The 21,964-nt window shown below is 46.8% G+C and overlaps 1 protein-coding gene and 1 long non-coding RNA gene across 4 annotated transcripts in view; both read left to right on the plus strand.

Annotated features, from left to right (window-relative positions):
• Positions 1-18,714, plus strand: part of TFEB (transcription factor EB) — a 43,459-nt gene extending 24,745 nt beyond the window's left edge. For 2 of the 3 annotated variants that reach the window (XM_069944626.1, XM_069944625.1), the window contains 8 exons: positions 3,025-3,241; positions 4,432-4,686; positions 6,870-6,950; positions 7,507-7,627; positions 8,688-8,744; positions 8,842-8,917; positions 13,298-13,448; positions 15,968-18,714. In XM_069944626.1, coding sequence (XP_069800727.1) covers positions 3,053-3,241; positions 4,432-4,686; positions 6,870-6,950; positions 7,507-7,627; positions 8,688-8,744; positions 8,842-8,917; positions 13,298-13,448; positions 15,968-16,345 — 1,308 coding nt within the window. In that variant the 5' untranslated portion in view covers positions 3,025-3,052 and the 3' untranslated portion in view covers positions 16,346-18,714. The remainder of the gene's footprint in view (positions 1-3,024; positions 3,242-4,431; positions 4,687-6,869; positions 6,951-7,506; positions 7,628-8,687; positions 8,745-8,841; positions 8,918-13,297; positions 13,449-15,967) is intronic. The other variant, XM_069944627.1, reaches the window with a different exon arrangement.
• Positions 18,715-18,747: 33 nt separating this feature from the next.
• Positions 18,748-21,545, plus strand: LOC138767489 (uncharacterized). The gene is made up of 2 exons (XR_011358801.1): positions 18,748-19,639; positions 19,674-21,545. It is a non-coding gene; the product is annotated as an uncharacterized lncRNA (long non-coding RNA).
• The last annotated feature ends 419 nt before the right edge of the window (positions 21,546-21,964 follow it).

Genomic DNA, 21,964 nt, shown 5'->3' on the forward strand with positions numbered 1-21,964 from the left:
TTGTGTCCCTGTTCCTGCGGTTTGTGTCCCCGTTCCCGCGGCCTGTGTCCCCGTTCCTTATTTCGGCCTGTGTCCCCGTTCCTTATTTCGGCCTGTGTCCCCGTTCCTTATTTCGGCCTGTGTCCCCGTTCCTTATTTCGGCCTGTGTCCCCGTTCCCGCGGCCTGTGTCCATGTTCCTTATTTCTGCCTGTGTCCCCGTTCCCGCGGCCTGTGTCCATGTTCCTTATTTCTGCCTGTGTCCCCGTTCCCGCGGCCTGTGTCCATGTTCCTTATTACTGCCTGTGTCCCCGTTCCCGCGGCCTGTGTCCATGTTCCTTATTTCTGCCTGTGTCCCCGTTCCCGCGGCCTGTGTCCATGTTCCTTATTTCTGCCTGTGTCCCCGTTCCCGCGGCCTGTGTCCATGTTCCTTATTTCTGCCTGTGTCCCCGTTCCCGCGGCCTTTGTCTATGTTCCTTATTTCTGCCTGTGTCCCCGTTCCCGCGACCTGTATCCATGTTCCTTATTTCTGCCTGTGTCCCCGTTCCCGCGGCCTGTGTCCATGTTCCTTATTACTGCCAGTGTCCCCGTTCCCGCGGCCTGTGTCCATGTTCCTTATTTCTGCCTGTGTCCCCGTTCCCGCGGCCTGTGTCCATGTTCCTTATTTCTGCCTGTGTCCCCGTTCCCGCGGCCTGTGTCCATGTTCCTTATTTCTGCCTGTGTCCCCGTTCCCGCGGCCTGTGTCCATGTTCCTTATTTCTGCCTGTGTCCCCGTTCCCGCGGCCTTTGTCTATGTTCCTTATTTCTGCCTGTGTCCCCGTTCCCGCGACCTGTATCCATGTTCCTTATTTCTGCCTGTGTCCCCGTTCCCGCGGCCTGTGTCCATGTTCCTTATTTCTGCCTGTGTCCCCGTTCCCGCGGCCTGTGTCCATGTTCCTTATTTCTGCCTGTGTCCCCGTTCCCGCGGCCTGTGTCCATGTTCCTTATTACTGCCAGTGTCCCCGTTCCCGCGGCCTGTTTCCATGTTCCTTATTTCTGCCTGTGTCCCCGTTCCCGCGGCCTGTGTCCATGTTCCTTATTTCTGCCTGTGTCCCCGTTCCCGCGGCCTGTGTCCATGTTCCTTATTTCTGCCTGTGTCCCCGTTCCCGCGGCCTGTGTCCATGTTCCTTATTTCTGCCTGTGTCCCCGTTCCCGCGGCCTGTGTCCATGTTCCTTATTTCTGCCTGTGTCCCGGTTCCCGCGGCCTGTGTCCATGTTTCTTATTTCTGCCTGTGTCCCCGTTCCCGCGACCTGTATCCATGTTCCTTATTTCTGCCTGTGTCCCCGTTCCCGTGGCCTTTGTCTATGTTCCTTATTTCTGCCTGTGTCCCCGTTCCCGCGACCTGTATCCATGTTCCTTATTTCTGCCTGTGTCCCCGTTCCCGCGGCCTGTGTCCATGTTCCTTATTTCTGCCTGTGTCCCCGTTCCCGCGGCCTGTGTCCCCGTTCCTTATTTCTGCCTGTGTCCCCGTTCCCGCGGCCTGTGTCCATGTTCCTTATTTCTGCCTGTGTCCCGGTTCCCGCGGCCTGTGTCCATGTTCCTTATTTCTGCCTGTGTAATCTCGGATGATGTTGAGCAGAATCCCTATCTGAACCCCATCACGTTTTGATCCTGATTGTCTGAAATTCCACCTGTGTAAGGACTTGGTCCTTCCTGGTACCACATTGGTGGAGATGGGACTTTTTGATCACCTTTTGTTCCATTTTTATGTAGTATTTTTTGCTTACCTAATTGGATCAGGAATTCGATAAGTGAATCGTTTAGATGACACCGCATACAGCAGATATGTCAGATATATATACGTTACCTTAGCCGCTCATCCCTGCTGCCTCTGCTGCCCGTCCTTTGCGGCACTTCAGGAAGCCGACCAGTGTCTGAGCACCGTGTCCACCCTGCGGATGATGTTGTATGTGGCAGATCAGATTGGTGGGAACAGAAAGACGCTGGAAACTAACAGCAAAGCTATTTACATTATGCACAGTACTTATCGGCAGGGGACAGATCCCCCGGAGTGCTACTTTAGTCTTTGTAAAATTGCTGTGTTCAATTTATTTCTTGCAATTCACAGATTTTTTTTCAGCTCTTCATCCATCGTATTTTTAATCATTTAGTAGAGATTAGGTTATTGTTAGAGATGAGCGAACCTGGAGCATGCTGGAGTCCATCCCAACCCGATTGTTCGGCATTTGATTAGCGGTGGCTGCTGAAGTTGGATAAAGCCCTAAGGCTATGTGGAAATCATGGATATAGTTATTGGCTGTATCCATGTTTTCCAGACAACCTTAGAGCTTTATCCAAGTTCAGCAGCCCCCGCTAATCAAATACCGAACGTTCGGGTTGGGATCGACTCCAACCCAAACCCGGTTCGCTCATCTCTAGTTATTGTACATGGCACCTTCCACTAACTACAGATTATTCCACATGCACTTTTCATTTTCACCACTAGATGTCACTACATGCATTAGACACAAGCTTCTTCTCTGATGAGAATTCTTCATCTGGACGTCCAGCTATCCATCTCTATTGTTCATAAAATTAATTTCGGATTCAGTCTCTCCCGTATGTCCTCCAATCAGGAACTACTGATCCCAGCAGAACTTCATCACTATCTGTGCCTGTTCTCTGTCTCCGGTATCTGTTATTTTGTAGTCATGTATAACTTCCATCATTACTATGTACTATATACATTCACTCTTTACCCTGAATCAACTTGAATCACCAAGATGCAGCACAAATGTCGCCCTCTTCAGTCACTTAGTCCTCCTCTTTCAGTCCTTTAAGCGTCGGGGGACGCGTCTCCTAACTCTGGTCCTCTTCTTTTTCTTACCTGCCTCCTATAGTTACCCTCATAATCAGCTGGCTAGGATTTCCTGCATCTCTGACGTGGCTTCACCTGCTGCTCTAACCTCTGGTGACTTACACGTTCCCCATATCTAGTGATGTTTATCTAGTGATGTTATCTAGTCCAGCTGTTACTTTATTGATAAGTTCTGAATATCTCTTGCAGGTGAAATCAGTAGCTGTTACCTTCCACCATGTCGTCTAGAATTGGACTTCGTATGATGCTGATGAAAGAACAGGCTCAGCAGGAGGAGCAGCGGGAGCGAATACAGCTGCAGCACCAACAGCATTTAATGCAGCATCACGTGATGCCTTCCACTACGGCCATAAACACACCAGCTTCCTTCCAGCCACCGCCACCAGTTCCTATGGAAGTTTTAAAGGTAAAATTTAACCGTGATTTTATGTAGGAATGAAATCCATAGGCACAAAGGAAATATCTGCTGCATGGTGTTGGGCGTTTGGAAACCTTATTATGTTGCTCCTCATAGCCAGGTATGCCCTTCTGTAGCTGGGTATACTCCCTGCTGCTAGCTATACCCTGCTGCCAGGTATGCCCTCCTGTAGCTAGGTATACTCCCTGCTGCCAGGTATGCCCTCCTGTAGCTAGGTATACTCCCTGCTGCCAGCTATACTCCCTGCTGCCAGGTATGCCCTCCTGTAGCTGGGTATACTCCCTGCTGCTAGCTATACTTCCTGCTGCCAGGTATGCCCTCCTGTAGCTAGGTATACTCCCTGCTGCCAGGTATGCCCTCCTGTAGCTGGGTATACTCCCTGCTGCTAGCTATACTCCCTGCTGCCAGGTATGCCCTCCTGTAGCTAGGTATACTCCCTGCTGCCAGGTATGCCCTCCTGTAGCTAGGTATACTCCCTGCTGCCAGGTATACTCCCTGCTGCTAGCTATACTCCCTGCTGCCAGGTATGCCCTCCTGTAGCTAGGTATACTCCCTGCTGCCAGGTATGCCCTCCTGTAGCCAAGTACACTCCCTGCTGCCAGGTATACTCCCTGCTGCCAGGTATGCCCTCCTGTAGCCAAGTACACTCCCTGCTGCCAGGTATGCCCCCGGTCCAATCCAATGACTGCAGGTAAAAGCTATGGAAACCTGCATATGGCCGTATTCAGACTGACTTATAGAATAAAGATATCATGTCTGTGTTACCGTAAAGTGCATTACATAAACACCCACCACCACCACTACCAAAGTTTAATTACCATTTTATGGTAGATTGAAAGGCGCCATTACGAAGTAATAATAGTAAGAAATAAACAACCAGCCCTTACCTGGCCCTGTAGATGAAGGAATAAAGAGTGATGGCTCTTACAAGGTGAGGAGGAGGGATTCTCTCCAGTCTGGAGAGCAGGAGAGGTTTTCTATGGGGATTTGCTGTTGCTCTGGACAGTTCCTGACATGGACAGAGGTGGCAGCAGAGAGCACCATGTCAGACTGGAGAGAATACACCACTTCCTGCACGACATACGGCAGCTTATAAGTACTGTAAGGCTGGAGATTTTGTTAAAGAATTTTTTTTGTGAACTACCCCTTTAAGATTTTTTTTTTCTTGTCCATCACAGGTTCAGACCTATCTTGAAAATCCAACCAATTACCACTTGCAGCAATCTAGAGACAAGAAGGTTCGAGATTACCTGTCTGACACCTATGGGAACAAGTTTGCCTCCCAGATAAACCCACCCAGGCTGTCTCCAAAACCTCCCCCGGCTCCATCGTCTCCTGCACACCGTCCAGGGCGACTTTCATCTTCAGCCGGGAACAGCGCACCCAACAGTCCTATGGCCAGAATGAACTTGTGCTCCAACACTGAAAGAGAAGTGAGTCTTCTGAGCAGCTGTGTCCTGGACGCCATATAGTACAATTGTATAGAATACATTTTTTTTAAAGGGACAGAGTCATCAAAAAATGACTTTGGGTGCCTTCACACGTACCCAATTCACAGCAGATTTCACGTAGTGTGAAGTTGAATGGGGTTACATACCCGCAGCGGAATTTTCATTCCACTGTGGATATGTATCCAGGCCCCTTTAACCGCCTGCAGCCCTCGGGCCAGAGCATACATTACCGGCTCTGCGCCATGGCTGCATGTGAGGCTCCTGTTGGTCCCCATCAGCCAATCAGTGCTGCCCTGCTGATTGGCTGATGGGGACCAACGGGAGCCGGAAGCCTCACATGCATCCGCAGCTCCGAGCAGGTAATGTATTCTCCGGGCAGTGGGCTGCGGGGGGTTAATGGGGCCAGGTCACATATCCACAGTGGAATGAAAATTCCGCTGTGGGTATGTAACCCGTTTCAACTTTACGCTACATCGATTTGCAGCGGATTTCGCTGCAAACTCGCAGCAAGAATTCCGCTGTGTATCCGGTATGTGTGAAGCTACTCTTACTGTAGAAATAATGGTTTTATGGTAAACAGATTTTTTAAAGAATTTTTGGTGACATTTTTTCTCATTTTCAATTTTTCTCTCTCTAAAATAATCCTGATATCTTGCAGTTCTCATTCTCACTACTGGGGCTAAAACTAAAGGCCCTATCACACAAAGCGATTATCGGCCGTTACAGACGATAATCGTCTTGTGTAGTAGAAGACAGCTCTTACCTGGTCGCTGCTGGCCTGTGTAATAGCATTGTCAGCAAGTGGGGAACGAGGAGCAAGCGATTGCTGACCTGACAGGTCGGTGCTCGCTTGCTCCCACTCATCTCCCCGTGTAATAGGGGCTTAAAGCATAACTGTCATGTTTTTTTTTATTGCAGAAATCAGTAGTATAAGCGCTTTTAAGAAACTCTGTAATATGTTTCATCAGCCAAAAAAGCCTCCTTCTGTACTCAAGAAGCAATCTCCCAGCCTCCCCCCCTGACTTCTTATCTGTGCATTATCAGGCAAACACGTCTTCATTACAGAGAAGCCAGTGAAGACGGGCTCTGCTCTCTCCATTGTAAGCCTATGAAGGGGGGAGGGGCCGAGGGAGATGAGGGAGCAGGAAGAGGTGACATGAAGGTCAGCTGTTGGTAGACTCTCTGGGCACCTAAAACGCTAAATTCAGGTGTCAGAAAGGTCAGTGCTTATCTATGAACTTACTGAGAGAAGATTGTAGGGTGTTGTGCTGTACAGGACTGCTCCGTGCTCACTCACTCCTAACAGCCCCTCCCCTCTCCATAGCCACATAATGGAGACAGAAATCCTGCTTCTTCTGCAGTGAGGGGGGAGGCTGGGAGATTGCTTTTTCAGTACAGAAGGAAACTCTTTTGGCTTATAAAACCTATTACAAAATGGCCCTGAAATGACGGTTACGCTTTAAGCTGAGACTTCCTTTTGTGTTTGTGGTGATAGGAGGCTGCAGTAAAGTGATCTCTACAGCATTGCAGCATCATGTGACACCAGTAGATAGAGGAGACAATAGCAGCTCCCTGTGGAATGACCTCTTCACAGGTCACAGAGCGCGCTCACATTCATCTCAAGGGGACAGAGTCTGGACTTACAGCAGCTGATAAGTACTGGAAGACTGGAGATTTTTAAATAGAAGTAAAGTACAAATCTGTATAACTTTTTGACACCTGTTGATTTGAGGGGGGGGGGGGGGAATCGCCATTTTTCCCCTTTAACTGGTTGGGAACACAAATCCTCCCCCTCACTGGTAATTCTGCCCCCTTATAGCGTCTGTCAAATAACAAACTGAATTCACTGTAAACTGCATGAGAATGATGAGTGCTCATAGGCTGTAAGGCGTCGTTCACTGATTGGCTGAGACATGCCCGCCTCTGATGGGCGGAGCCTCGTACAAGTGTCGAATACCGGCCGCCACTCAGGGAAAAGACGTGGAGTGCACTAAGGCCCAAAGAGCACAGCAGAACAGACAGAAAGAGAACAGCAGAACAGACCACTGACTAGGGTAAAAATAAACCTTCTGTGCACATAATAACCCACTATATGCAGGATTGTAATGAGAGTGGAGCCCATGTACTAAAGTTAGTGATCGCCTATCACTGCTGCTGCTTTTCAGATGGATGATGTCCTGGATAACATCATGGGTCTGGATGACATGTTTGCCTACACAGAACCTGCCCTTTCCATGCCAAACACGGTACGTATGGGAGTGTATGGGAGAAATTCAATAGCACAAGCCATTCTAAGAAACTCTGTAATAGGTTTTATTAGGCAAAATAGTTTCCCCCCCCCCACACACACACTTCTTATCTGCTCAGTATCAGGCAAAGTCGTCTTCATTACAGAGGAGCAAAGTGAAGATGGGTTCTGCCGAGTCTATTATCCTCTGGAGGGAGGAGGGGCCAGGGGGGGATGAGTGAGCAGGGAGAGCAGACAAGCTGCAGGGCACATAAAACGCTGCACTCACAGGTCAGAAAGGTCAGTGCAGGTCTAGGAGCTTGGTGAGAGAAGGTTGCAGGATGATGTGCTGTGCTCTCTGCTATACACAAGCTGTTTGTCTCCTCTCTGTGCTTCTTCACCCCTCCCCTCTACATAGACCGTAATGAACACAGATAAGTAAGGGGGGAGGTGGGAAACTTTTGCGTAATAAAACCTCTTAAAGAGTTTCTTATAATGACTTGTAGTATGACCAATACACTTTAAGTCTTGTCTACCTGTGAACTTATTACTGTCCATCTTTCTTTTGCCCACAGCTGCCCTTTTCCAGTAGTCACCTGGGGCTGTACAGTGATAGTTCGCGGCTTAGCGATACTGTTGTAGGTGTCACCAGCAATTCTTGCCCTCCAGACCTACCTATAAAGAGAGAGCTGACAGGTACGTTACACATACATGCTACTGTACTCATCCTAACCATAGAAACGCTATCATGGAAGGACAAGTCTACCTGGCATCATTAAAATATGGTAGAGAAGAGAGGACGGCACTCCGGAGTCGTGGTGCTTAAGGTGGTGAGGTGGTCATAGACCTGGACTGATCAAAAGTTTTGGCATATCTCTGGGTGTTCACATCTGTACCGATCTGGAGAACGAGCCGGGAGAAGAGCGCGCTCCTCTGCCAGCTTTGTGTAAGGAAAAAAGTCAGGCTCCGTAGACTTACATTACAAGCCCGACCCATCATGTGACACAGAGCCTGAGATGTGCTGCAGCACATTCCTCTCCCGACTCGTTCACCCGGACCGATCAAAACTTGTGACACGTCTCGCTCTCTAGGATGTCTCTGACACGTCTCGCTCTCTAGGATGTCTCTGACACGTCTCGCTCTCTAGGATGTCTCTGAAACGTCTCGCTCTCTAGGATGTGTCTGACACGTCTCGCTCTCTAGGTTGTCTCTGACACGTCTCGCTCTCTAGGATGTCTCTGACACGTCTCGCTCTCTAGGATGTCTCTGACACGTCTCGCTCTCTAGGATGTCTCTGACACGTCTCGCTCTCTAGGATGTCTCTGACACGTCTCGCTCTCTAGGATGTCTCTGACAAGTCTCGCTCTCTAGGATGTCTCTGACATGTCCCTGGCCGGTCCCACTGCTGCTGCCGTCCTGATGGTGCTCAGGAACTCTCATTTATTGGTGGCATCTTGATTACAAGCTCAGCCAATCAATGTCTGCTGCAGGTCATTGGCTGAGCCAGCATCTCCTGCCATGTCACGTGGAAGTGATGAGCGGCAGGGATTGGGACACAGCCAATGCGGCAGCCATGGGGAACAGGCAGGTGTGTGTCAGTTTTTATTTTTTTTAACGCATCCTGACAATTTTTTTTTGTTAACCTGTCAGCCCCTTTAAGACCTATACTAGTGCACTAGTCTACTGAGGGGTTAAGCTTCTTGCAGTGTCTCCTATTATGTTTGTGGTATTTGTACTGAATGTTCTGTGTTTACAGATGCTGAGAATCGCGCCCTCGCACGTGAACGCCAGAAGAAGGACACACATAACATGAGTAAGTCACGGCATATAAAGCTCCTACCTGCATATCTGCAAGCCAAAAAGAATCTGGGTAAACAGTCTTATTCATTATTTTTATTTGTCTCTTTCAGTTGAAAGAAGACGACGATTTAACATCAACGATCGGATAAAAGAACTGGGAACGTTAATTCCAAAAACAACTGACCTGTACGTTACATACCTCATATAATCCTCCCCTTTAAATCACACGGAAGGGGATGCTGAGCCATGAGCTTTACCTGTTGTATTCTACTGGGGTCGCCTTTCCTTTTCATACATTTTTATTACATTTTAAAAAATCTTCACAAACCCTTTCCTGTGGGGCTTATAACATCAGTCAGGGTAATAATATTGCTGGCAAGTAACGAAGGTCATTCAGAGGGAGGAAGTCCATTGTGTTTAGGACTTAAAGGGAGTGTGTCACCTAGATCTTCTTTTACTGATCCTGTGCTAAAAGCTGTATGTATCCCCAGTCAGCCAGGGAATTTGTCATCTAAATTTTCTATTACTGATTAGAGTCAGATACTAAAACTTGGTTCTTTTATTCTAATCTGTTTCTATTTTCTGACTGTAATTTTTTTTTTATTTCCCTTTTTGGACGTTGTTATGGGGAGCGGCGATATTGCCTGGGCTGTTCTTTACAGCATTTAGTGACATGCTTTACAGCAAGACTCATGAACATAGACAACAATAGACAGACTCTGTGCCCTTGAGATGAATGTGAGACATTACTGAGCATGCTCTGTGACCTGTGAAGAGGTCATTCCACAGGGAGCTGCTATTGTTTCCTTCATCTACTGGTGTCACATGACGCTGCAATGCTGGAGAGATCACTTTACTGCAGCCTCCTCTTATCACCAAGACACAACAGGAAGTCTCAGCTTAGTTTTAGGCCCAGTGGTGAGAATGAGAAGTGCAAAATATCAGGATTATTTTATAATATAGATAAAAAAATTGAAAATTAGAGAAATTTTACCAAAAATTCTTAAAAGATCTGTTTAACCGGAAAACATTATTTATACAATAAGTCATTTTCTGATGACACTGTCCCTTTAAATCCTTTTCACCAGTAAGCATCGGAGAGTGTTAGATCATGGTGACAATAAGAGTTAATTTGACGAACAACTTCAGGTGGCGGGGGGGGGGGGGGGGGGGGTACGGTGGACAATGGTGTGTACATGAAATGGAGGTAACTGGGGAGACATGTCTGAAACAGCCAGCGCTGGGTCAGGAAGTTATCTGAGAGATTTCAGAAATAACGGATGTGACGTTCCGCACTCCCCCAAGAGTAGGCAAGGTCGGCTGGGTACAGATTTACACCGACACCCCCCGTCCACACGGGTCCAAGAAGGCTGGCAGCAGCTCCTTGTTAGATATAATATTATATCGAGTCAGCCATGTAGTGTGCACCATTAGCCCTAGAGCTGAACCCAAACAATCCCAAGAGCGCTCCTAAATCTGCCATACGGGGTCACAGGGAGACACTTCTGGTACCGGCACATCCAGCTGGGAGCCCAGAACCTTTGGAGACTAAACATGGCTTCTCTATCCAGCTTTAAAGTGACGCTGTCACCCCCCTTTGTTCTGACATCTCTACACAGGTGTAAAGGGTAAATTTTGCGTTTTTCATACCTTATTTCAACTGTGCCGTTGTGGGCGGGGCTAAGTGGTGCTAATGCCGCGAGGCCACGCCCACTTAATACAATCTGCAGTTGATAAAAGGACACTTTTTACTTAAACAAGTACCAGGACGTATGATATGAAATAAGGTATTAAAAAACGCTAAATTTACCCTTTACACCTGTGTAGAGATGTCAGAATGCAAAAAAGGAGGTGACAGTGTCACTTTAAGTACTAGTTCTGCGTATCTCCCTACCCTGCAGTCCTGGGGGGGCGCTCTTGTTAGACTATGAGGGGTGGGAGATAGGGGCTTTGAGGGCTCTGGACAGCTGGGACCTGTGGGCAGGGGGGGGGACCTGAGCTGTACAGCTAATAATACAATGTATATACAGTTGTGTGTCCGTTTGTCCGCACTTTGTCCATCAAAGTTCAGAATAATTCAGTACTATGGGGGAATTTTTTTTTAAATCCGATAATTTTTATTAAACATTTTTCAATTTTTAGAACTTGCTGTTCTAGAGTGGATCAGCTATTTAAAAGGTCAGAAAACATACCGCTCGTGTGAGACGAAACATATCGTATCAGTATCTGATATAATTGTAATTCACTTTAAAGTGTCCAGGTCGATATAAATTTTTAAATCTAAATCAGCAGCAGATGTGATATAAAGCAAGTTTGCAATTTACATTCATTATTTTTTTTTTTAGTTATCAAAAATACGACACTTCCTGTGTCAGAAAACAGGAGGTCCCGTGTTTCCCAGGTCATCTGAGCGCTCACATAGAAGGCGCTCATGTGATTGTTGGACACATTGAGCCGTGACTCTCTGTACTGGTTGAAATTCATGTGTTTAGTCTGTTTTTTTCTTCTTTTTTTTTGAATGGAAGAACACATAAAGCTGAAGAGTCAGCGGAAGAGACATTTCTGTAAACACTTGAACTCCTCATATTTTAGGTAGAGATTCAGGTCACACATTGGATAAATGTAACCAGTTTTATATATTTTTTTTTTATATTTATATAAAATTTCTTTATTTTCATCCATAAAAAAGTTACATACTCAGGTAAGGCCATATACATTGGCCCTATCCTGTCTCAGTACATATACACAGTGCATAATCATTATACCCCATTCCAAATAAATAAATAAGGAAATAAATCACTCACAATTGGTGAGTGGTGAAACTTCACCACTCACTGTAGAACAACGGCCAAGAGATTAACAACACAATTCTGTCAGGATCGCCACACCCTGCGGAGGATCCAAGTCACCGGTCCAACATGGAGAGGCATGAAAAAATTGGGGAGCGATCTATTTTCTAGCAACCAACATATCCCTGATATAATTAAAGTAAGTGGGTTACTCACGTCTCTGGGGGGAGATTGGTCAAGCCCCCCCGATCTCCCCCCCCCCCCCCCCCCCCCCGCCGCTGCCAGGAAATCTCATAGCCGCAATACAGCCTGTCGGTGTTACACTTCTCAGTGGAGGACTGGATTTCTCCCCAGACGGGCAGTTCTAGTTGCCCAGATCTTCTATGCGCAGTCTATTGAGTCTTCTGGTGTTGTCTGCAGCTTGGATGGGAGCAAATTCTTCCATCGCATCCATTTGAAGATAAGTTCAGTAATAATATTAAAAAAACTACTTTATTCCTTCTCCAACGCGTATTGGAATACCCAATTCCTTCATCAGGGAAATAGCACCAAATAATTGACATACACTTAAACAATCCCGCTAGCTCCTTATTCCTCCTCTCCTTTACATCACTGCCGGGACCAAACTTGTAACCTAATTCATATAACATAGATGTGCGTTTTTATAGATGTATGTTATATGAATTAGGTTACAAGTTTGGTCCCGGCAGTGATGTAAAGGAGAGGAGGAATAAGGAGCTAGCGGGATTGTTTAAGTGTATGTCAATTATTTGGTGCTATGTCCCTGATGAAGGAATTGGGTATTCCTGCAGACAACACCAGAAGACTCAATAGACTGCGCATAGAAGATCTGGGCAACTAGAACTGCACGTCTGGGGAGAAATCCAGTCCTCCACTGAGAAGTGTAACACCGACAGGCTGTATTGCGGCTATGAGATTTCCTGGCGGCAAGGGAGGGGGGGGTTTGACCAATCTCCCCCCGGAGACGTGAGTAACCCACTTACTTTAATGATATCAAGGATATGTTGGTTGCTAGAGAATAGATCGCTCCCCAATTCTTTTTACGCCTTTCCATGAAGGTCGCTCAACACTTCCCTTTATCCATCCCTTACTTGGTTGTACTTGACCGACGTGTCTTTCTTCAGCCGTAATACCTATGTTCCTGCTGGATATATTTGCCGTTTTCAGGCTTTATATAGAAAGTCATTTTTTTTTTATATATACAATTTTAGCCTGGGCCGAAAAGCAAACCCATAGTCTATCTTATTATATACAGTGATACCTCAGCTCCCAAACACTCCGTTATGAGAACAAAATCAGAGGAGATAATTTCAGCAGTACTATAGTTCCACCGACAGTTACTGAGATTTTCGGGAACACCAAGATTACAGGAGTGGGGATTCCCCGCGTAATGAACGGAATCCCCACTCTAAACGGGTCTTCCCCGCGACAGAGAGAGACAGGTAGCGGTTTGAAATTGCCGTACCACTCGTGCTTCTCCCCGCTGCGCAGAGCAGCTCCCCCAGCTCCCTGGACCCTTCTCCAGGAATCCCCGATCCTTTACAGTAAGGTGTGGTACACGATGCTCCGCTACTACTGATAGTCCATATATGTATGTATATATATATATGTATATCTAGATGATAAAAAGTAATCTTATTAACGGTACATAGCATAGTGTATATAAAGCATCATATCCAAAAGGCTTCACCAGTTGTAGTTCACAAACTATAAAAACAATTCATGTTTGATGATTATAAATGTTTTTCCTTGTTAGCAGTGATACCCGCTGGAATAAAGGCACCATCCTGAAGGCGTCTGTCGAGTATATCAAACACATGCAGAAAGAGCAGCTACGGAGTCGGGACGTAGAAAACCACTCCAAACATCTGGAACAAACAAACAAGCAGCTGTGGCTCCGAATCCAGGTAACTTCTTGTCTCATATGCCATGCATTACGTGCTGCATGTACCACCTGTGTGTCAGGTGTCTCATAGACAGGCCGTGCAGGGTGGGTGGGCAGGGATGCATCGGCAGGCATGCGAACAGACCAGCAGGGGATGCACGGGCGGGCGATACCAGCGGCCTCCAGCTGCTGAAGCAGAGCCTGAGGAGGGAGAGCGCCCAGCAGCGTCCTCTGTCTGTGCCGCTGACCCACCCCCATAACGGGACAAGTACATGCGCTCTCCTCCTGGCCACACATGAAGGTCCCTGGTCTCTGGAGGAGGCTGCAGGGACAGCCGACTTCGGGTGACTGGGGCAGAGGTAATAGCGTTGCTGCGTGTGCTGGAGCTGTACACCTCTCCAGCACCCTCAGTGACGCTGTAACCCTGCAGTCTCTTTGGCCTCTTTCAATGACTGGCTGAAAGGTTGGAGGAGGAGGAGGTGTATGCCCAGGTGGAGTGAGAAGAGGGTATACTGGGTATGTGCCCTACTGCCCCAGTCACCTCCCACCTGCCCCAGTCACCCACAGTCTGCTCCAGTAACCTCCCTCCTGCCCCAGTCAGCCCTAGCTGCCTCTGCCTCAGTCACCTGCCACAGTCACCTCCCACCTGCCACAGTCTGTCTCAGTCACCTCCCACCTGCCACAGTCACCCACAGTCTGCCCCAATTGCCTCTCTGCCCCAGTCACCTCCAACCTGCCCCAGTCACCCACAGTCTGCTCCAGTAACCTCCCTCCTGCCCCAGTCGCCCCAGTCACCCCTGACCTTCCCCCAATTCTAATTGAACACAGCCCCAGTGCCCGTTCCAGTTGCCCACTCTTCTTTGTGATGCGCGACATGACTCCTAGCTACACCCTTGCTCTTCATCTGTTCCTGTACTACTACTACACCCCTCATCTGTACCAGTACTACTACTACACCCCTCATCTGTACCAGTACTACTACTACTACTACTACACCCCTCATCTGTACCAGTACGACTACTACTACACCCCTCATCTGTACCTGTACTACTACTACACCCCTCATCTGTACCTGTACTACTACTACACCCCTCATCTGTATTTGTACTACTACTACACCCCTCATCTGTACCTGTACTACTACTACACCCCTCATCTGTACCTGTACTACTACTACACCCGTCATCTGTATTTGTACTACTACTACACCCCTCATCTGTACCTGTACTACTACTACACCCCTCATCTGTACCTCAACTACTACTACTGCACCCCTCATCTGTACCTTTACTACTACACCCCTAATCTGTACCAGTACTTCTACTACTACACTTCTCATCTGTACCTGTACTACTACTACTACACCCCTCATCTGTACCTGTACTACTACTACACCCCTCATCTTTACCTGTACTACTACTACACCCCTCATCTGTACCACTACTACACCCCTCATCTGTACCTGTACTACTACACCCCTCATCTGTACCTGTACTACTACACCCTTCATCTGTACCTGTACTACTACTACACCCCTCATCTGTACCTGTACTACTACTACTACATCCCTCATCTGTACCTGTACTACTACTACACCCTTCATCTGTACCTGTACTTCTACTACTACACCCCTCATCTGTACCTGTTCTACTACTACTACACCCCTCGTTTGTACCTGTACTACTACTACTACACCCCTCATCTGTACCTGTACTACTACTACTACATCCCTCATCTGTACCTGTACTACTACTACTACACCCCTCTTCTGTACCTGTACTACTACTACTACACCCGTCATCTGTACCTGTACTACTACTACTACACCCCTCATCTGTACCTGTACTACTACATCCCTCATCTGTACCTGTACTACTACTACACCCCTCATCTGTACCTGTACTACTACACCCCTCATCTGTACCTGTACTACTACACCCTTCATCTGTACCTGTACTACTACTACACCCCTCATCTGTACCTGTACTACTACTACTACATCCCCCATCTGTACCTGTACTACTACTACACCCCTCATCTGTACCTGTACTTCTACTACTACACCCCTCATCTGTACCTGTTCTACTACTACTACACCCCTCGTTTGTACCTGTACTACTACTACTACATTCTTTATCCAATATACCTCCACTACTGCACCCCTCATCTGTACCTGTACTACTACTACTGCACCCCTCATCTGTACCTGTACTACTACTACTACATTCCTTATCCAATATACCTCCACTACTACACCCTGCCTAGATGGAGGCACAAAGAAGATCTCCCATACTATATGGGGCACAGAGGGGCTTTTCTACTACATGGGGGCAGAGGGGGAGCACTGTTACTGTGGGAAGCAATACAGTTGTTGTCTCAAACGTCATTAAAATAGTATCTGATGCTGCAAGGAGAAAAATATAGCAAAAATGAAAAAAAATAAATAGAGATTTAAATCAAGAAACGTCCAAAAATGTTGGCCATATCGCCCAGCCCTAGTGCTAGATGTCTCATAAATGAATATTCTCTCCTGTCTTTAAGGAACTAGAATTGCAGGCACAGGTACATGGCCTTCCCACCACCTCCCCTCGAAGTATGAACTCTGCTGAGGCAGTGAAGCAGGAACAGGAAGCCATGTCTGTTGTTCAGCAGCACCTCCCAGTCCCGCAGCAGGCGGCAGCGTACCAGCAGCAGATAGACTTCTCGTCGGGCCTGGGTTACCAGAGCAATGCCTGTGCAGACAACTCCTTTCCTGCTCTCTCTAGGACAGAGCTAGACCTCATGCTAATGGATGACACCATGTTAAGTTCTGATCCCATGATGACCTGTGACCCCCTCCTCTCAACCCTTTCTCCCGGCACCTCTAAGGCCAGCAGCCGACGAAGCAGCTTCAGCATTGATGAGGTAGAAGGCCTGTGACCCAGGACTGGCAAAGCTAACACCACCCTGTAGCGTCAATGAACATTGTGTCAAATCACACTGCCTTATTTATGAGACTACACAATCCTATGCACAACCCTAATGTGCCGATATACCCGCACCCTTCTAGTAACCGGAAAGCCATTGGCCTTGACGGAGGCCTCTTAGCCGTGTGAGAATTCATAGTTAATGGGAGAACCTGTGTTCACTTTTGTACACGTCTCCATGCTGTGGCCGGACTACCTAACAAGTACTGCTAAACGCCTGGATCAGCATATACAGCGTATACAATACAATATACAGCGTATACAATGACAGATGCCACAGAGAGATCACTGCCTTAATTGTATTGCCAAGAAACCAAAGAGCCAGCAGAGCCGGAGCTGTGTGCGTACATGTTGGTTAGAATTTAGTGTAACACTGGGACTGTAATTTCTAAATTAAGAATAGGATGAAGAATTCTTGGTATGGTAGGTGCCAGGGTGGGATTGTGACCACCACCCAAAGTACCACACCTATAGGTCATCGTGAGAATGGGAATGGTATGTGACATGCCGCCTTTACTTGCTCAGTGAATGACTTGAATAGTGTCTGTAGTGAGCAGAATTATTATTTACAGGCCTTATTATAGATTTGTCATGCAGGCCCTGTTATCACCTATAGACATGTCATACAGACCCTGTTATCACCTATAGACTTGTCATATGGGCCCTGTTATAGACGTGTCCTGCGGGCCCTGTTATCACCTATAGACGTGTCATACGTGCCCTGTTATAGACGTGTCATGCGGGCCCTGTTATAGACGTGTCCTGCGGGCCCTGTTATAGACGTGTCATGCGGGCCCTGTTATAGACGTGTCCTGCGGGCCCTGTTATAGACGTGTCATGCGGGCCCTGTTATAGACGTGTCATGCGGGCCCTGTTATAGACGTGTCCTGCGGGCCCTGTTATCACCTATAGACATGTCATGCGTGCCCTGTTATCACTTATGGAGTTGTCATGTGGGCCCTGTTATCACCTATAGACGTGTCATGTGGGCCCTGTTATAGACGTGTCATACGGGCCCTGTTATAGACGTGTCATGCGGGCCCTGTTATAGACATGTCATGCGGGCCCTGTTATCACCTATAGACTTGTCATGTGGGCCCTGTTATCACCTATAGACATGTCATGCGGGCCCGGTTATCACCTATAGACTTGTCATGCGGGCCCTGTTATCACCTATAGACGTGTCATGTGGGCCCTGTTATAGACGTGTCATACGGGCCCTGTTATAGACGTGTCATGTGGGCCCTGTTATCACCTATAGACTTGTCAGGTGGGCCCTGTTATCACCTATAGACATGTCATGTGGGCCCTGTTATCACCTATAGACGTGTCATGTGGGCCCTGTTATCACCTATAGACGTGTCATGTGGGCCCTGTTATCACCTATAGACGTATCATGTGGGCCCTGTTATCACCTATAGACATATCATGTGGGCCCTGTTATCACCTATAGACGTGTCATACGGGCCCTGTTATCACCTATAGACGTGTCATGTGGGCCCTGTTATAGATGTGTCATACGGGCCCTGTTATCACCTATAGACGTGTCATGTGGGCCCTGTTATAGACGTGTCATACGGGCCCTGTTATACACTTGTTTGGCCTTTTTCATAACCACTTTTGTATTGTTTTTAGCTGATGAAGTATCTGCTGGGATTGTATAAGTGCTCAGGGTTACAAGTGCCTTATTGCTTCTACCTGACGCAGAATTCTGCACTAGTCTCAGTCTGTTGCCTTCTCGGGTGTTTGTTCTTTCCTAAGGTATCCAGGTGTGGAGGAGCCGCTGTCCAGGAGGAAAGCCAGTTTAAGGTCAGGGGCTATAGCAGCGTCCCAACTCCTCCCCGACAGAATTGGCCTGGTCAGACTTGTGTGTGCCCGATCTGGTGGTCTCACAGGAAATAAGCCACCACCAGAGGTGTCGGGCAGCACATTGTTCACCTCTTCCTATTGAGAAGCCAAGCATGCATCTTTACGGGAGGTGAAAGCTATCCAGTGCATGGACACCGTCATCTAGCTGGAGGTTATCGTTTCCTTAATGTGCAGTGATAACACGCACTGGCTCTCATTTATCAAAACTGTAAAAAAAAAAAACAATCACAGTTGAGCTTTTATTTCTTGCATTGCTCTGGTTAATAAGAGCTGCATTCTGATTGGTTGCTTTGGACAAGACTTTTGATAAATGTGCAACTGTGTCTGTATGTTATAATACATTAAAGGGCAACTGGTGTTGCAGAAAGTGGTGTATTCTCTCCAGTCTGACACAGTGCTCTCTGCTGCCACCTCTGTCCATGTCAGGAACTGTCCAGAGCAGGAGAGGTTTTCTATGGGGATTTGCTGCTGCTCTGGACAGTTCCTGACATGGACAGAGGTGGCAGCAGAGAGCACTGTGTCAGACTGGAGAGAATACACCACTTCCTGCAGGACATACAGCAGCTGATAAGTACTGGAACAGTGGAGATTTTTAAAGAGAAATAAATTACAAATCTCTATACCTTTCTGACACCAATTAATAAAAAAATAATATTACCGAAGTTCCCCTTTAATGATTATTTACAAAGTCTTTGTTGCTCATGGCTACCAGTCACAGCACCACCTCCATTTTACCAAAGCGTCTTAAGAAATTAATGCTGAGCTCTGATTGGTTGCCGTGGGCAACAAACAATTATCACTTGATGAAAGGACCGGAGCCGCTGCTGTACCTACAGAGTGGGTCTCTGAACTGAGAGGCCGCTCAGCCAATCACTGTTTGACAGAGAACCTCTGCGTCCACTGATTGGCTGAGACGCCTGTCACTTCAGGGACCTGCTCTAAAGCTACAGCGGCGGCTCTGGGAAGCAAGCAAAGGGAAGAAGTACACCGGGAGCGTGGACAAGTACTACATGCTATTACATGTAGCTATTACAAAAGACCGATCAGCCGACAGTCGCTCCGTGTAAGTGTAAGTGTAAGTGTAAGTATAGTGTCTAGTAATGTGTATGATACAGCTCTATACGGGTTTACTTTAGGCAAGCCGTCTCTTCTGCTAGACTATGGATATACACGAAGTGATGGAGCATTGCCTGGTTCTGTCCACTGTAGACTGAGACCATGCCCAGATACGTGCACCGCTACTGTCCGTCCTCTGCTACCTTGTAGTTACAATTGCCGAACAACAAGACTGGATTAGTGCTTCCTGCTATTGATAAATGCAATAGATTGTATACATGGAATAAGGTATACATGCAATAGATTGTATACATGGAATAAGGTATACATGCATTATATTGTATACAGTGAATAAGGTATACATGCAATATATTGTATACATGGAATAAGGTATACATGCAATAGATTGTATACATGGAATAAGGTATACATGCATTATATTGTATACAGTGAATAAGGTATACATGCAATATATTGTATACATGGAATAAGGTATACATGCAATATATTGTATACATGGAATAACGTATACATGCATTATATTGTATACAGTGAATAAGGTATACATGCAATATATTGTATACATGGAATAAGGTATACATGCAATATATATCATATTCAGCAGTTGTGATCCACAGAGAGAGCAGTCTTCCAGACCTCACGGCCATCACTGTCCCCATAGTGCCTGCTGTAAGTGATGGCCCTTCTCCTTGGCTGGGGGGTGCTCTTCCCACATGTTCTGTACCATTGAACTCTTTGTGTTGCCGTTTTAATTTCTTAGCTCATTCACATACTAATTTTTTTTTATAAGGACCTGGATTCCGCTTGACATGTGTATCTATTCACACTGCTGCTGTATAATTAGTTTTTTTTCCTTGTGTAATTTTATTTCTTATTACTTTCCAACCAAAGCCACCAGAGGGCGTAGCTTGTATTAAAGAAATACTGCAGAAAACGGAGGTTGTAACTGTGTGTGTTTAATATTTATACATTTCTGGGTGTTAATGTATTCACTTGGTAATAGGGTAAGAAAACTTCTAAAAAAAAAAAAAAACAGGCAGCGATGGTAATTTTATCACCTGGCGGCAGCTTTTTTGCTTCTTAGGGTGGGTTCATATTGAGGAATTCTTGCGGATAATGTCTGTGGAATTCCGCAGTATGTCCGTGCGCCTTTCCGCCGGCTCCATAGACGCCATTCTATGGGCCAGCGTATTCCGCTTTCTGCTGAAAGAAGTGACAGAATGGTGTCTATGGAGCCGGCGGAAAGGTGCACGGAAATACTGCGGAATTCCGCTGAATTTATCCACGAGAATTCCTCAGTATGAACCCACCCCCAGGAGTTCTTATAACTCTTATGTCAGTCCATCGCTCCAGCACTGAGATTTAAGTTTTAGAAGTTTTATGCATGAGCTAAAGCCCATGTGGTGTTCCCCTGGTTTGCTGAAGCCCAGCAACATTGGGCTGATCATACATGGTGACACCTAGGACGGGTTCCCTGTCCTCAAACCTTCTTGTGCTCTTACATTGCTTGTGAGCAGAAGGTGACATCAACAAACAATGTTTCACATTTTTCCCTGTATTTAGTATCCGTATAGAATACAAAACTAATGTTCATCTATGGGGCTGATTAAATGTGTGTAATATGGTGTGTGACGTTGTGTCTTGCCGTGGACTTGATAAACACCCTGGCAGATTGTTCAGAGACATGATGTCTGGAGGAGGTGGAGAGCTGGGACTCCTCGCACCTTTTGCTAAGATCGGAGGTGGGTAACTATATAGATTATGCGGACCCCCACCAATAGACTGATCAGTGAGGCAAAGAGTTAAACAAAGAACCCGGAGCGCACAGGCGGCTACCGCTGGTGGAGAACCCAGGACTTGCAGCCAGATCCCGCTAACACAGGACCGTCCACACTCAGGATATCATCAGCCATGTACCCTGGGTGCTACAGGAAGAAGGACTTTGGCTCCCCAAGCTTGTTGGATCTGTATTGCCGTGGTGGATATACATGGTGACCTCTACCTGGTGTCTGCTTTGGCTTGCAAACTACTAGACTTTGTGGCCCCCACTCTCCCTTACCTATCAGAGTTGGGCAGCTGGTCCACAAGTGCCTAGAACTATCCTGTGAATTTCCGCGGTGTTGGATTACCGGGTGGCGCCCCTGGACACGTCTGCCCCGTTTGTGAAGTGTTAAAGAAGGATTCAATAAATGTTGTTCCCTCAGTCATCAGTAGCCTCATCCCTGTGTTCTCTGGTGCTCATCCCATCCCATAGAGATGGGACGTTCATCCCACGATGAGTGCATACACTCATCCCATCACATAGCGCATACACTCATCCCATCACATAGCACATAGGCTCATCCAATGATATAGTGTATACACTCATTCCATCACATAGTACATAAGCTAATCCCATGACAGCGCAGACGTTTATCCCATCACATAGCGCATAAGCTCATCACATAGCACATAATAAGCTCCTCCCATCGCATAAGATGCTTTCTTCCATTGTCATGTAATGAATGTAAATACAGACGTATCATCGTGTGTTCTGTATTAGATTTGTACTACAGCAGTATTTTATTGTAAGTTTCATGTTTTGCATCCGATTTTCCTGCCAACACATTTACTGTACGGAAATACC

Source organism: Dendropsophus ebraccatus, chromosome 11 (genome assembly GCF_027789765.1).
Source record: "Dendropsophus ebraccatus isolate aDenEbr1 chromosome 11, aDenEbr1.pat, whole genome shotgun sequence".
Lineage (NCBI taxonomy): Eukaryota > Metazoa > Chordata > Amphibia > Anura > Hylidae > Dendropsophus > Dendropsophus ebraccatus.